Here is a 14,521-nt window from a genome sequence, read left to right on the forward strand (position 1 = left end):
GCGGCGCGTGCGCAGTGCGGAGGCTCTGACCTTCAGCCGGGCGGCAGCAGCCAGCAGCGGGGAGAGGCGTCGCCATGTTCTCCCGAGGAGCCGCCGTCCTGATCTACCAGCCGCAATGGTAACGGGGCGCGAGCCGGGCCTGCGGGTGCCGAGAGCGAGCGGGACCGCGGGGTTGGGATGCGGCGAGGGAGGTGCGGCGGCCCAGGGAGCATCGGGCCTGGGGACGAGCGGAGGGCGGCCGGGTGGGGGGGCGGGGAGCGGGGGGGGCTGAGGATAAGGGGGAGGGAGCTGTGCAGGGCGGGGGGGTGGTGGTGCAGGGGGCGGGGCTGGGTAGGGGTGTGGAGGGGCACCCGAACACCCCAGTACCTGGCTCTTGCCTGGTCAATGAACAGGGCAGGGGGCTGCACCAGGAGTGGCCCAGCTCCACCCCCTGGGAGCTCCCCTTGCTCCTTTCCCCCCAGCGCAGTCACTTCCAGGGGAGCTGGAGCATCGGGGCGATGCACTGAGCCTCTGTCAGGCCAGGCCCTTCTCTCTGGTCAAACCCCACTGATGGGGATAGGAGCTAGGCGCAAGGTTAAGGGGCGTGGGGTCCGCAGGGCTGTTCTGTTCTGTAAAGCTTGGGGAGGGGGGCTGCTCAGATAAGGAGGATTTTACCGTAATGTAGCTAGAATGAAAGATCGCTTATCTGGACGTTGCTGCTGCTTTAACCTACCAGGGAAGACAGGTTCACTGCCCCAAAGATCATACATGCTTGATAGATGAAAAACAGATTAAGGAAGGTGGCAGGAGGGAATGTAAAATCCAGTCCAATTTGTCTGACATTTTATTTTAAATGTTTTTCTTTTAAATTATAATGTTAGACCTGTAATTTAATTCATATAATTTATCAGGTGAAGCATGTGAGCAGGTGGACAGTTAGTGGTGGGAGGCCAGCTGAAAGAAGTGAGTTTATAGTAGCGGGGGTTATAAATTTTAGGGTTAGATGAACAATGCCTGGCAAAAAAGAGAAAAGCTAACCTGCCCTTGTAGGTGACAGAGGCTGCGAACATCACAGTGATCTTATCAAATACTGAAGGGAGATATCATCCATTTACTCATTAATTATCATAGATGCCCTTGTATCTTTTGAAGTTATGGATGTCGGTTTCCTCCCTTCTCTGAGATTTCCTCCCTGCTATCCCCTGTTTATAGCTGACCATCAATAACAGTTTCTTCGGGATAGTGGGTACTGTACAATGCTGTATGATACATTTAATCAGCATTGCATAGCAATAAAGTATCAAACAAAGATGTGCTCTGCCTTGGAAGAAAGGAAAAAGAGAAGATATTAATAAGGTGCAGAATATGAATCAACACAGAATGAAGTGTGTTTTCTGTAGTAGCTTCATTAAGAAGCAACAACCCATTTTTACATTTGCAAATATAATTCTCTCATCTCTGGAAAATACGAGACTGTAGTGACTTGTTGGAGTAGCACTTAACACACAATGTTTCTGTTAAATTTCAGGGGCCAAGTCAGGAATATGGCCACTTTGAAGGACAGTAAGTACTTCTGATTTGTTTATAATATGGTAGGAGATGGGAGGAATGGGATGTGTTCATAGATTCATAGACTCTAGGACTGGAAGGGACCTCGAGAGGTCATCGAGTCCAGTCCCCTGCCCTCATGGCAGGACCAAATACTGTCTAGACCATCCCTGATAGACATTTATCTAACCTTCTCTTAAATATCTCCAGAGATGGAGATTCCACAACCTCCCTAGGCAATTTATTCCAGTGTTTAACCACCCTGACAGTTAAGAACTTTTTCCTAATGTCCAACCTAAACCTCCCTTGCTGCAGTTTAAGCCCATTGCTTCTTGTTCTATCCTTTAAGGCTAAGATGAACAAGTTTTCTCCCACCTCCTTATGACACCCTTTTAGATACCTGAAAACTGCTATCATGTCCCCTCTCAGTCTCCTCTTTTCCAAACTAAACAAACCCAATTCTTTCAGCCTTCCTTCATAGGTCATGTTCTCTAGACCTTTAATCGTTCTTGTTGCTCTTCTCTGGATCTGCTCCAATTTCTCCACATCTTTTTTGAAATGCGGTGCCCAGAACTGGACATAATACTCCAGCTGAGGCCTAACCAGCGCAGAGTAGAGCGGAAGAATGACTTCTCATGTCTTGCTCACAACACACCTGTTAATGCATCCCAGAATCACGTTTGCTTTTTTTGCAACAGCATCACACTGTTGACTCATATTTAGCTTGTGGTCCACTATAACCCCTAGATCCCTTTCTGTTGCAGAGGAGCATTCTTAAAATGCAATATCAACTCAAACTGTAACGGTCTCGGTTCAGTAAATTGATTATGAAGGAAAATGTCTCTGTTTGTAAATTCAAAAATGTGGACTTGGAGACTTTGAAGTTGTGTTGGTCAGAAGACCAGCTCTGCCAGATGGGAGACTTTGTCATTTTAGACAATTTATCACCGTCATAAGAGGGTCTTCACAGTCCTGTGTTTGCAGAAGGTACTTAAACAGAAAAGCTCCGTTACTGGTGTGGGTAGACCAGAATAAGGATATGTAACTGAAATTAAAAAAGGCAAGTGCATGAGTAGTTTAAAACTAAATACAAGAAATAAGTTATTTTTCATATGCATGTTTACAAAAACCAACGACTTTGAGAGAAGGCTGTTGTGCCTGCCTTTAACTTTATTCTATTTTCCAAACCTTAATATTGTAGTTTCTCATTTTGGTCATTAAGTTGCTAAACTTCTTTTTGAAAATGGCAAAATTAGTGTCATAATAATATTGGGACTAGGTGGTACAATGCACTAATAAACTCATACTCCTCCAAATAAGTAAGGTTTAAATGTAGACTTGATAAACAAGGGTCAACTGGTTTCAGCCATGACCTGATTCTGGAGGGTCAGCACTCCTTGTAACTTGCAATCACAAAATCACTTGCTGGCTGATCTGTGTTTGGGAGAATAAGCCGGCAGTCACCGATTAAATTGTAAAGAGAAGCTGCTTACCCTGTGACCATTTCTAGTCAATGCTGTCAGCTTCTTGTTTTCATAAGCATGAATTTACCCATAATTAATCAGTCTTCCTTCAAAAAAGACATCACTCAATAAAAGGTAAATGTTTTTTAAGGAAACTGATTTGTTTTAAAGACACTGTTAAGTTAAAAGCATAACTTCAAAACAATCTTTGCTGACGTTTTTGCTTACTAAAACAAATAATTTTAAAAATTGAATTTACTTTTCTGTTTGTTTTTGTAGACTTTGTGTATTTCTCTCACTTTGGACAATAAAAACAAACCTGTCAGTTTTACTTGTTTTTCATCTTATCAAATCACTCTTTTAGGTTTTCATGCATTAGTAAAGATTTCCAATGTCTAGCACAAATACTGCAGGGGAATTTAGTTAGTCTTTGTCTTTTTGAAATCCTTTTCCATTTCTTTCAGTTTTTTTTTTATTCATAGTAACATTTCTAAAAGTCTTGCCTTGTATAAAAATGTGCTTGCTTTGCCAAAATCTAAACTTGGGACCACATGTGACTGTGTGTCTTTAAAATATTGAGCTGCATTTACTTCAGGGAATAGGCACGATAACTCGAGAGGTGCATTCATGAAAAAGATAGAGACAGAAGGGGAAAAGTAAGGCCTACATGAATAGAGCGTTAGCTTAAACCCCGACTGCATCATTCTCTGTTTTTGGAGATATGAAAAATGTCTCTTCTGTAGAAAGAGTCTGTTCTCCAGGTAAATGCACTACAGGATTAGTTCTATACACGTTTATTTAGGAACATAAGAATGCCCACACTGGGTGAGACCAATGGTACATCTAGCCCAGTGGCCGGTGCCAGATGCTTAAGAGGGGATAAAAGAACAAGGCAATCTTCAAGTGATCCATCCGCTGTCATCCAGTCCCAGCATCTGGCCCTCAGAGGCTTAAGGACCCAGAGCATGGGGTTGCATCCCTGACCATCTTGGCTAATAGCCATTATGGACCTAGCCTCCATGAATTTATGTAGTTCTTTTTTGAATCCAGCTATAGTTTTGGCATTCACAACATCCTCTGGCAATGAGTTCCATTGGTTGACTGTGTGTTTTAAACCTGCTGCCTATTAATTTGATTGGGTGACCTGTAGTTCTTGTGTTGTGTGAAGAAGTAAATAACACTTCCTTATTCACTTTCTCCACACCATTGATGATTTTATAGACCTCTATCATATCCCCCCTTAGACTCCTCTTTTCCATGCTGCGTAGTCCCAGTCTTTTTAATCTCTCCTCATATAGAAGCTGTTCCATACCCCTAATCATTTTTGTTGCCCTTCTCTGTCCCTTTCCATTTCTAGTGTATCTTTTTTTGAGATGGGGTGACCAGAGCTGCATGCAGTATTCAAGGTGTGGGCGTACCATGGATTTATATAGTGCCATTATGATATTTTCTGTTTTATTATCTACCTTTCTCCTAATGGTTCCTAACATTCTTTTCGCTTTTTTGACTGCTGCTGCATATTGAGCTGATGTTTTCAGAGAACTATCCATAACGACTCCAACATCTCTTTCTTGAGTGGTAACAGCTAATTTAGATGCCATCATTTTTAGTATCAGAGGGGTAGCCGTGTTAGTCTGAATCTGTAAAAAGCAACAGAGGGTCCTGTGGCACCTTTAAGACTAACAGAAGGTGTTAGTTTTTAGGTGTGTTGGGATTATGTTTTCCCCAATTACTTTGCATTTATCAACATTGAATTTCATCTGCCATTTTGTTGCCCAGTCACCTAGTTTTGAGAGATCCCTTTGTAACTCTTCACAATCTTCTTTGGACTTAACTATCTTGAGTAATTTTGCATCTACAAACTTTGCCTCCTCACTGTTTACCCCTTTTTCCAGATTATTTATGAATATGTTGAACATCATTGGACCCGGTACAGATCCTTGAGGGACACTGCTATTTATCTCTCTCCATTCTGAAAACTGACCGTCTATTCCATTTATAGGAAAAAGTGGGGCTCACATTCTGTCTAAATTACTGTTTTTATTATTTTGCTAGTTTAAACAGAACTGTAAATGTAATCTCACTTGAATTTTTTTATATTGTCATCTCTCTCTCTATCGTATAGAAGCTGATTAATTTGTGACTGCTAGAAACTTTAGCCCAATTTTAACCCTCAAATGCTTGTAGTTACCAGGCGTTTAAAGTCCATCAAGAACATCCAGAAAATTACAAAGTCCATGAAGATGGTTGCTGCAGCTAAGTATGCCAGAGCTGAGAGGGAACTGAAACCAGCTAGAGTGTATGGAGTAGGATCCTTGGGTAAGAGAAATTGTCTGTGTGGTATCTGACATAAGAATTGAGGGGGAGAATTTCAATAAGACTTGTGCTCCTAAATCCCCTATATGCTTATCAAACTTTCTGGGGAAGACTTTCCAAAGGAGAATCCATATCTTAGAGACGATGTGAACTTTAAATATTTTTAAATTCATTTTCTGTTAGCTTCCCTTAAATATTATGTCCTAACTTGTAAAAGCTTTTTGGAAAACATAAGGGAATTTCTGCTCCCCGTCTATGTTTATAATGGTTATAATGTTTTTGGGTTAGCTCGGAAACAGCAACACCTAATAATTTGGGGCCCACCTCCTCTCTTTTCTTGTCCTCTTTCTGCACTCATGTGCCTGTTTGGTACATCTTCAGTTTAAACTTTGCTGTTACTGGTAAACACGCTATTGCAAAGCATGGGGGAGAGCATGCACCTGAGCCAACTTTGGAATGATGGACAAGACTAATGCATCAACACAACAGTGAAACTGACTAGACACAGAGCGCAGCCAAATGCACAGGAGTAAACCATTATTTAAAAAGTATCTTTCTGTGTCTGTTATAATAACCTTAAGGGTTAATTATATCATCAATAGGCAGACAAAAAAAACTAGACAAAAGTGTGAATGGCATCCCTTTAGAAATGGTTCTAGTCAGAATAGGTGCTAATATGTTTAGTCAATGTCAAAGTGTCTCTTAAGAGACATTGCTAAGGATGAATGCTTGAATGCAACTTTTCCTACTCTCTCTCTCTCTTCCCCCCCCCCCCCAGCTCTCTATGAGAAAGCAGAAATTAAGGTCCCCGAAGACAAGAAGAAACACCTCATTATTGGTGTGTCCTCTGATCGTGGTCTCTGTGGTGCTATCCATACCTCTGTTGCTAAAGCCATGAAAACTGAAATTAGCACCCTCTCAGATGCAGGGAAAGAGGTCATGGTGGTTGGAGTGGGTGACAAGTTAAGAGGCCTGCTTCAAAGGTAATCTTTGAGTAGTAATGCTTTAAATCAGTGGTCTCCAACCTTTTTACACCTAAGATCACTTTTTGAATTTAAGGGCAACCCAGGATCTGCCCTGCCCCGCTCACTCCACCTCCTCCCCCCCCCCCCCCCCGGGTCACTCGGTCTCCCCCACCCTCACTCACTTTCACTGGGCTGGGGGAGGGGGTTGGGGTTTGGATGAGGGTGTGGGCCCTGGGATGGGGCTGAGGGATTCACAGTGTGGGAGAGAGCTCCGGGCTGAGCCTGGGGCAGGGGGTTGGTGTGCAGGAGGGGGTTAGGGGTGCAAGCTCTGGGGAGGGAGTATAGGTGCAGTAGGGGGCTCCGGGCTGGAGCAGAGTGTTGGGGTGCATGGGGTTGTGGGCTGCTGGCTCTGGGAGGGGGCTCAGGGCTAGGGCGGGGGGGTATCGGGTGCTGGCTCCAGGAGGGGGTTGGGGTGTGGGCTCCCGCTGGGGAGCACTTACCTCAGGGGGGCTTCCGGTTGGCGGCGTAGTGGGGCTAAGGCAGGCTCACTCCCTGCCTCGGCCCCTCTCAGGCACATCAGCCCCCCTTTCCCATCACAAGCCGGGCCACCTTGCCAGCCAGCAGTGCACCACATGGCCATGCCACTCCTGGAAGGGGCCATCGTACCCCTGCGTTTCCTGCGGGGAACACATGACTCTGCGTGCTCCCCCTCTCTGCAGGCACCGCCCCCGCACCTCCCATTGGCCACAGCTCCCCATTCCCGGCCAATGGAGCTGCGGGGGCGGTGCTTGCAGGCAGGAGCAGTGCGCGGAGACCCCTCCCCCGTGTGCTGGCCGCTTCTGGGAGCGGCATGGGGCCACGGCAGGCAGCCCCGTTATGTTGCCGCGGCTGGAGATCGCGATCGACTGGGAGAGTCTCCAGAATCAACCAGCCAATCGCGATCGATGGGTTGGTGAGCACTGCTTTAAATTTTCTATAGTAGAAACTTCAGGGCTATCCTTTAATAAACAGCTTGGAATGCGTAGGCTAATTTATTTTAAAATGGCTGTGAAAAAAAATCAAGTTTCTGTAAAACAAATTCCTGCAATTATGCTAAAGTTCTTTTTGCTGAATTGTGTTCTGTGTTAATTGTTGCACTGTATTGAACTATGTTGGAATGAGAATGTGATTGCTGACTAGACTCTCACTATTGTAAAAGTTAGAGGTACATCTCATGAAGCAATTCCAGTGAGCCAAATTTTAAATAACTAAAATTCCTTTCACCTAGGCCCCAATCCAGAAAAGCACTGATGCATATGCTTAACTATAAGCACACCAGTAGTCCCATTTAAAGTCGGTGGGTCTATTTGTGTGCTTAAAGCGAAACATGGGCTTAAGTGTTTACCTAAATCAAGGCCTATAGTTGGGTTCTACAATAGCACATTGGCTAGGGTTTTACACAGGCTTGGTTTTATTTTAGGACACATAATAAACATTTCCTGGTGACATTCAAAGAAGTGGGAAGAAAACCCCCCAGCTTTGGAGATGCTTCAGCGATTGCCTTAGAGCTGCTAAACTCTGGATATGAATTCGATGAAGGATCTGTCATCTACAATCGATTCAGGCAAGATAAACTGAGACTGGTCTTCAAATGTCTTTCTTTTGTTTTAAGAGTGCATAGAAAAGTGGGATGGAAGGTTTTATGTAGACTCATACAATATATGGAAGTGGTATGTTAGTCCAGTTACAACATCTGAAAACTCATGGTGATCTGACATGCTTATTTTTTTGTTTAAAAAGGTCAAGATTTCAAATAATCATAATACATGTGTAAGCTTAGATGTGCTTTAACAATTACTCGAAAGCACATACCTGCCAAGAGCTATGTTCTGGGTTCTGTTCTTTATTCCCGTTATAGTTGATGGTGTTACAACAAAAGTAGTATAAGAAGTTTTCTGTTCTTGGTTGTTTGAGGTGTCAGTGTTCACAACAGCACCACGGAATGCTAATCTCAGGTTTTGGAAAACAAAAGTGTTTTTCATCAATTTTTAGATCAGAATTACAGTAGAGACTTTTTTTTACAGTAATAAAGATCTTTAAAAATCATTTGTCTCATGTAGGTCTGTCATCTCCTACAAGACAGATGAAAAACCTTTCTACTCTCTTGATACAGTTGCTGGTGCTGGTAAGATTTAACTATGCAGTCCAATTCAATGAATCAAACTCTTGAAAGACCATATCTTTCATGGTCTGTCAGTTAGTTGTCATAACACAACCAGGCAAATGTAAGCAAAATGGGGTTATGTACTTAAATGTCTGGCAATCCAAGGATGTCATTTGTGAGGGTGGGATTTTTAAGTTAAGTTGTTTTGGGGTTTTTTTACTACCACATTAGCATAGTTTGGGATTTGGCCTCTGTTGACAGGGACTTGATTTTGCTTATTTTATTTCAAACAAGAAGTTGTTGAAATTAAAATAAAATTTGATTTCAGTGTGAACGAGGTTGGGTGCTAGGAAGCAAAAACACGTCAGTAACTTTTAATGCCACAGTATCTTCAGTAGGATGTGACTAGTTTTGGGGGTTTTTTTTAATCTCCACTCTTACCTATTCTTACAGAAAGCATTAGTATCTATGATGATATTGATGCTGACGTGCTGCGAAACTACCAGGAGTTTACATTAGCAAACATCCTCTTCTACTCTCTGAAGGAATCTACCACCAGCGAGCAGAGTGCCAGAATGACTGCTATGGACAACGCTAGCAAAAATGCTTGTAAGAATACTCTCGGGGGCGTTTACAGGACTTTAGCAGGATTAAGCAGAAGTTCACCATCTCGCTTGTACATTTTCAGTGTTTGCTATTCTAGCCCATCCCCCTACTCTTCATGTCCCACAATCCTAGTTGCTATCTCTTCAGCCAATACCGCCCTTCCAGACACATCAGCCTTACTCAGTACCTAAGAAAAAGGGGGCTGCTGTTCAGTGACATTATATTCTTGGTACCCAGTTCTCTTGATATGAAAGCAAGAGGCTCTGGCGAGAAGTGGAATTCAGGATTCCTGTGTAACAGCGTAAAGTACTGGGCTGGCCCTATGACTGCCACGAGGACTTTACGCTTTTTCAGTGTCTGTTGATTTGAGATTTCAAAAAGCTCCGTATACTTTTAATTAAGCCTCTCAAACCCATTGCAATTACTGTGGCATCAATTTTATAGCTGGGGAAACTGAAGCAAATGTTTAAATATCTTACCCAAGGTCACACAGCAAGTTGGTGGACAAGCAATAGAATTTAGGAGTTGAATCAAATTTTTTTTTCCTAGTCTGGCCACAACCACTAAGTTTTTGGAGTAAGGTACTGCAGGGTGGCAAACGGGGTGGAACTTGCAGCCATAGGTACTTTTTGGATGACTTAATTTAAAAAAACCCTCAAAATGCTAACTAAAATATTATAGTATTTGATCAGCTCTAATTTAGACCCAAAATGTAAGTGTGTGTGTGTGTGTGTGTGTGTGTGTGTAAAACAAAATGGTTTTGCACAGCCTACGATCAAGAGCTTCTATGCTTGCTTTTTTTCTTTTTGTTTAATTCCAAGGGAAAAATTACTGTTTGGATTTAAACATCTCCCTTTCAGTGTTTGCAACCCAAACATTTCAGCCTTATGCTGGTGCATCAATCATAAATGAGACCCATGCGTCCATTTTTATTGTCTAAGCTGAGTGCAAAGCAAAAAGTGAGCAATCGTCACTAATGAGGGAAAGCAAATTGCTTTCAGTTTTAGTACGCAGAGGTAAGGATGTTTTTAAATATGCAGTCACATTGTGCGGAGAATAGCACAGTGAATTCAGAAAGCCCCTATTATGTGAGGGAGAGGGGAACATAAGGAGTTTGGGTACGTTTCCTTGCTGGCCTCCTGCCCTCAACACATGAGGGAAGTCCATCTCCAGCTCCAAGAAGGAATTAATGGAGACAAGGAAGATTCCCAATTAGACATTTCTGCTGGTCAGAACAGTGGTAACTTGCTTATACAACTGCAGCTTTTCCTTTTCAGTATAGCTACCCATGGGGGAGCGCATTGCAGCACAGCTACAGGAGACTGAATAGCAGATAGTGAGGTCTCATACCATAAATATTAGATTGCTTTAACAAATGACACCACATTGCATTCACTAGTTTGAGGTATTATAATTAAAGCTGACCTTCCGCTGACAAAATAAGGTACCAGAATACATCTTGGCATGCAGTCCCCTTTATTTTTCCTTTCCTTGGTGGTTAACAATATTTAGTAAATTGCAATGGGTCGCCCAGTTGTTGGTGTGAATTAAGTGTTGTACTGTGTTCTGCTCAAGTAGATCAAAGGGAAGTGTTTTTTCCATTTCCAGAGTCTACCATCTAAATTTCAATTTTTATTTGTAGCTGAGATTATTGACAAATTGACCTTGACATTCAACCGTACCCGTCAAGCTGTCATCACCAAGGAGCTTATTGAGATCATTTCTGGCGCTGCTGCTCTGTAAGTATCTGTATAAATCTGCAACAAGGCTTTTCACTTAGATTGTTTTAATGTTCAAATGTCCTGCTGTTTACATTGTATTAAATAGGTAGGGTGGAGGAACAGCTGTTCTAAAACGAAAGGAAAAAATGATGCATTGATACTTGAAGAGTTCTTTATTCTGCTTTAACAAATTCCAATGACTGGTATGATGCTTAAAGCCTGCATTCAGCTCAAACTTTGCCTCAGCAGCTGCTAGCTGGTATAGAAGATTCTGTAGCCATGAAGCTGCATCGTGTTCATGGGAAGTGTCTCTTTTCCCTGCCTCTCCCCACCTTTGAGTGGACACCCATGTCTTCCCCATACTATGGGTGTAATTACCTGGGCCTTTTTTCATCCACCCTTGGCTCAAACAGCCCCAAAACTCTCTCTGGTGTAGTGTAGATTCTTGTTTTGGGGAGCCTACATAGCAGATTGGCCTTTCTTCTGTATAGATCAGCCTGCTGTGTGGATTAGAAGGTGAGGGATAACTTCTGTTGGATGGAACTTTAGCTTGTTGAATGTAAATGCGCATTTTAATGAAATAAAACCAGTTTAGCTCTTGTGTGTTTCGCTGACAAATACCAAACTTTGCCACTCTGCTAGGAACTGCAGAACACTGTGCGCTATGGGCGATAAGAGGTGGTTGTGCTTAAACGCATATAATTGGTTTACTTGCACCGAATTAATTTAAATTAATCTGCTGATTAGATGCAGACTTGTGTTCTAATTAAAGATATAGATCAATGCATTCATAACTAATGTGTGTACAGAAATGGCGGAAACCAGCTTGTGCCACAACTGCATGTATGCGCGTTTTTAATGAGCTCTTTAGTTTGTATTTAATTTGGCTGCTCAGTGACACATCCTTGGTTAAATCACAAGAATAACTTTGCCTTAGTTTGCATGCGTTGCTTCTTAACCTGCTTGTTCTGTTTTTTCCCATAACAACATTACCAGGGGATAATCGGAAAGCAAGTTCCAGCCAAAGTCGAGAGGTAAAGTGATGAAGTAGAAACTAGATTCTTCCAAAAAAAATGGTTCGGCACTGATGATCCTGAACCAGTTAATGAGAAATATGTCTGAATTGCAACATAGAAATCTGAATTTTAAGTGCCCTCTTCTCCTAAACTTTTGGAGAAATCGTTTGGGAAGTGACTGGCGTGGGCCCATCTGTAATTAGAGCGTAGATAGCATCTTGTCAACAGTGGTACCATAGAAAATTGTTTTTAAACATCAGTATTGCTCTACGCTGCCATAGATGGGGGGAGGGATAGCTCAGTGGTTTGAGCATTGGCCTACTAACCCCAGGGTTGTGAGTTCAATCCTTGAGGGGGCCATTTAGGGATCTGGGGCAAAAATCTGTCTGGGGATTGGTCCTGCTTTGAGCAGGGGGTTGGATTAGATGACCTCCTGAGGTCCCTTCCAACCCTGATATTCTATGATATATAACAGGGTTATAATATTGTGCCTTATGGTTCTAGAGAGCTTTAATGCACATAATGTGTGGGGAAAGGGAATGAATTGAAAGTGATCCATACTTCACACAATGTATACAAGTCCACAAATACTCAGACCCTATTTATAGTTTAATTCAATATCCTTGAGCCACTGAACTCCCTTAAATAATCATTCATTTTAAATGTTACAGCACCATAAGCATACACAACATTTTACAAATATACAGACAAGACACTGTCCTACCCCCTGAAGAATTTACAGTAGTAGGAATGCAGAAATTGATATTAAAACGATTATGAAAGAAGTGGGTTTAAAGAAGAATTAGGAGGACAGAGAGGGCATTTGAAGTGAGAAAACTGTTAAAAGCTTGTGGGGCAGCATGAAAAGACAGTGGAGATAATGTAATATGCACACTTAAAGATACTCTTGATACGTGTGTAAACTTTTTTCTTGTATTTTTATAGGTAAAGAAACGAGGAGCTATTCTAGAGAGTTGGTTTAACCTGCTTATATCCATATTGATAAAACTGTTGGTCCATCATTCTGTGAAGAATTAATGGGGAAAACCTGAAAATATTTGTAAATTATCTTACAATAAACCACCTACATGAAACAAATGTTCTTGTTTTTTCGTGTGTGATTATCTAAATCAAAGAGAATCAATTACTTTTTGAAACTAGCTGTTTACTGCTTTTAATCTGTTTATGGTGTACATAGTGTGCATGTGGGTTTTCCTTAGAGAAGCACAGAAAATGTTATTCAGGGCTTGTCTACACTTACCAGGGGATCCATGAGTGGCGATTGATGCATCAGTGGTTGATTTAGCAGGTCTAGTCAAGACCCACTCAATCGACTGTAGATCACTCTCCCATCGATATCTCGTAGTGTGGACCCCGCGGTAAGTAGATCTAAGCTACGTCGATTTAGACTCATAGACTCATAGACTTTAAGGTCAGAAGGGACCATTATGGTCATCTAGTCTGACCTCCCGCATGATGCAGGCCACAAAAGCTGACCCACCCAATTTCCCTTATCTCAGCTGTTGAAGTCTCCAGATCGTGATTTAAAGACTTCAAGTCGCAGAGAATCCTCCAGCTTGCGACCCCTGCCCTATCCTGCAGAGGAAGGCAAAAAACCTCCAGGGCCTCTGCCAATCTACCCTGGAGGAAAATTCCTTCCCGACCCCAAATATGGCGATCAGTAGAACCCCGAGCATACAGGCAAGATTCTCCAGCCGGACCCACATTTTACCAGCGATGGCACGTTATTGCCTAATTGACTAAAATCACGTTATCCCATCAAACCATTCCCTCCATAAACTTATCTAGCCTAATCTTGAAGCCAGAGAGGTCTTTCGCCCCCACCGTTTCCCTCGGAAGGCTGTTCCAGAATTTCACCCCTCTGACGGTTAGAAACCTTCGTCTAATTTCAAGCCTAAACTTCCCCACGGCCAGTTTATATCCATTCGTTCTCGTGTCCACATTAGTACTGAGCTGAAATCATTCCTCTCCCTCCCTGGTATTTATCCCTTTGATATATTTAAAGAGAGCAATCATATCCCCCCTCAGCCTTCTTTTGGTTAGGCTAAACAAACCGAGCTCCTCGAGTCTCCTTTCATAGGAAAGGTTTTCCATTCCTCGGATCATCCTAGTGGCCCTTCTCTGTACCCGTTCCAGTTTGAGTTCATCCTTTTTAAACATAGGAGACCAGAACTGCACGCAGTACTCCAAATGAGGTCTCACCAGCGCCTTGTATAACAGAAGCAGCACCTCCTTGTCCCTACTAGAAATACCTCGCCTAATGCATCCCAAGATCGCATTAGCTTTTTTCACAGCCACGTCACATTGCCGGCTCATAGTCATCCTGCGATCAACCAGGACTCCGAGGTCCTTCTCCTCCGTCACTTCCAACCGATGCGTCCCCAGCTTATAACTAAAATTCTTGTTAGTCATCCCTAAATGCATCACCTTACACTTCTCACTATTAAATCTCATCCTATTATTATTACTCCAATTTATAAGGTCATCCAAGTCTCCCTGCAGAATATCCCGATCCTTCTCCGAATTGGCAATGCCTCCCAACTTTGTGTCATCCGCAAACTTTATAAGCCCACTCCTACATTCGGTTCCGAGGTCAGTAATAAATAGATTAAATAAAATCGGACCCAAAACCGAACCTTGAGGAACCCCACTGGTGACCTCCCTCCAACCTGACAGTTCACCTTTCAGTACTACCCGCTGCAGTCTCCCCTTTAACCAGTTCTTTATCCACCTCTGGATTTTT

At 42.7% G+C, this 14,521-nt stretch overlaps 1 protein-coding gene across 3 annotated transcripts; it reads left to right on the top strand.

Annotated features, from left to right (window-relative positions):
• Positions 1–3: 3 nt before the first annotated feature.
• ATP5F1C (ATP synthase F1 subunit gamma) lies at positions 4–12,855 on the top strand. 3 transcript variants are annotated; one of them, XM_026648622.2, is made up of 10 exons: positions 4–118; positions 1,508–1,542; positions 5,178–5,309; positions 6,085–6,289; positions 7,731–7,874; positions 8,371–8,435; positions 8,868–9,023; positions 10,663–10,759; positions 11,738–11,775; positions 12,703–12,855. In XM_026648622.2, the coding sequence occupies exons 1-9, from the start codon at positions 75–77 to the stop codon at positions 11,742–11,744; spliced, it is 885 nt and encodes a 294-aa protein (XP_026504407.1). In that variant the 5' UTR covers positions 4–74; the 3' UTR covers positions 11,745–11,775; positions 12,703–12,855. The 3 variants fall into 3 exon arrangements, with proteins under 3 accessions (XP_026504407.1, XP_026504408.1, XP_026504409.1); XM_026648623.1 differs by lacking the exon at positions 11,738–11,775; XM_026648624.2 differs by lacking the exons at positions 11,738–11,775; positions 12,703–12,855 and having other exon boundaries at positions 10,663–10,763.
• Positions 12,856–14,521: the final 1,666 nt, after the last annotated feature.

Source organism: Terrapene carolina, unplaced genomic scaffold (genome assembly GCF_002925995.2).
Source record: "Terrapene carolina triunguis isolate 2854851 unplaced genomic scaffold, T_m_triunguis-2.0 Scaffold68, whole genome shotgun sequence".
NCBI classification, from domain to species: Eukaryota; Metazoa; Chordata; order Testudines; family Emydidae; genus Terrapene; species Terrapene triunguis.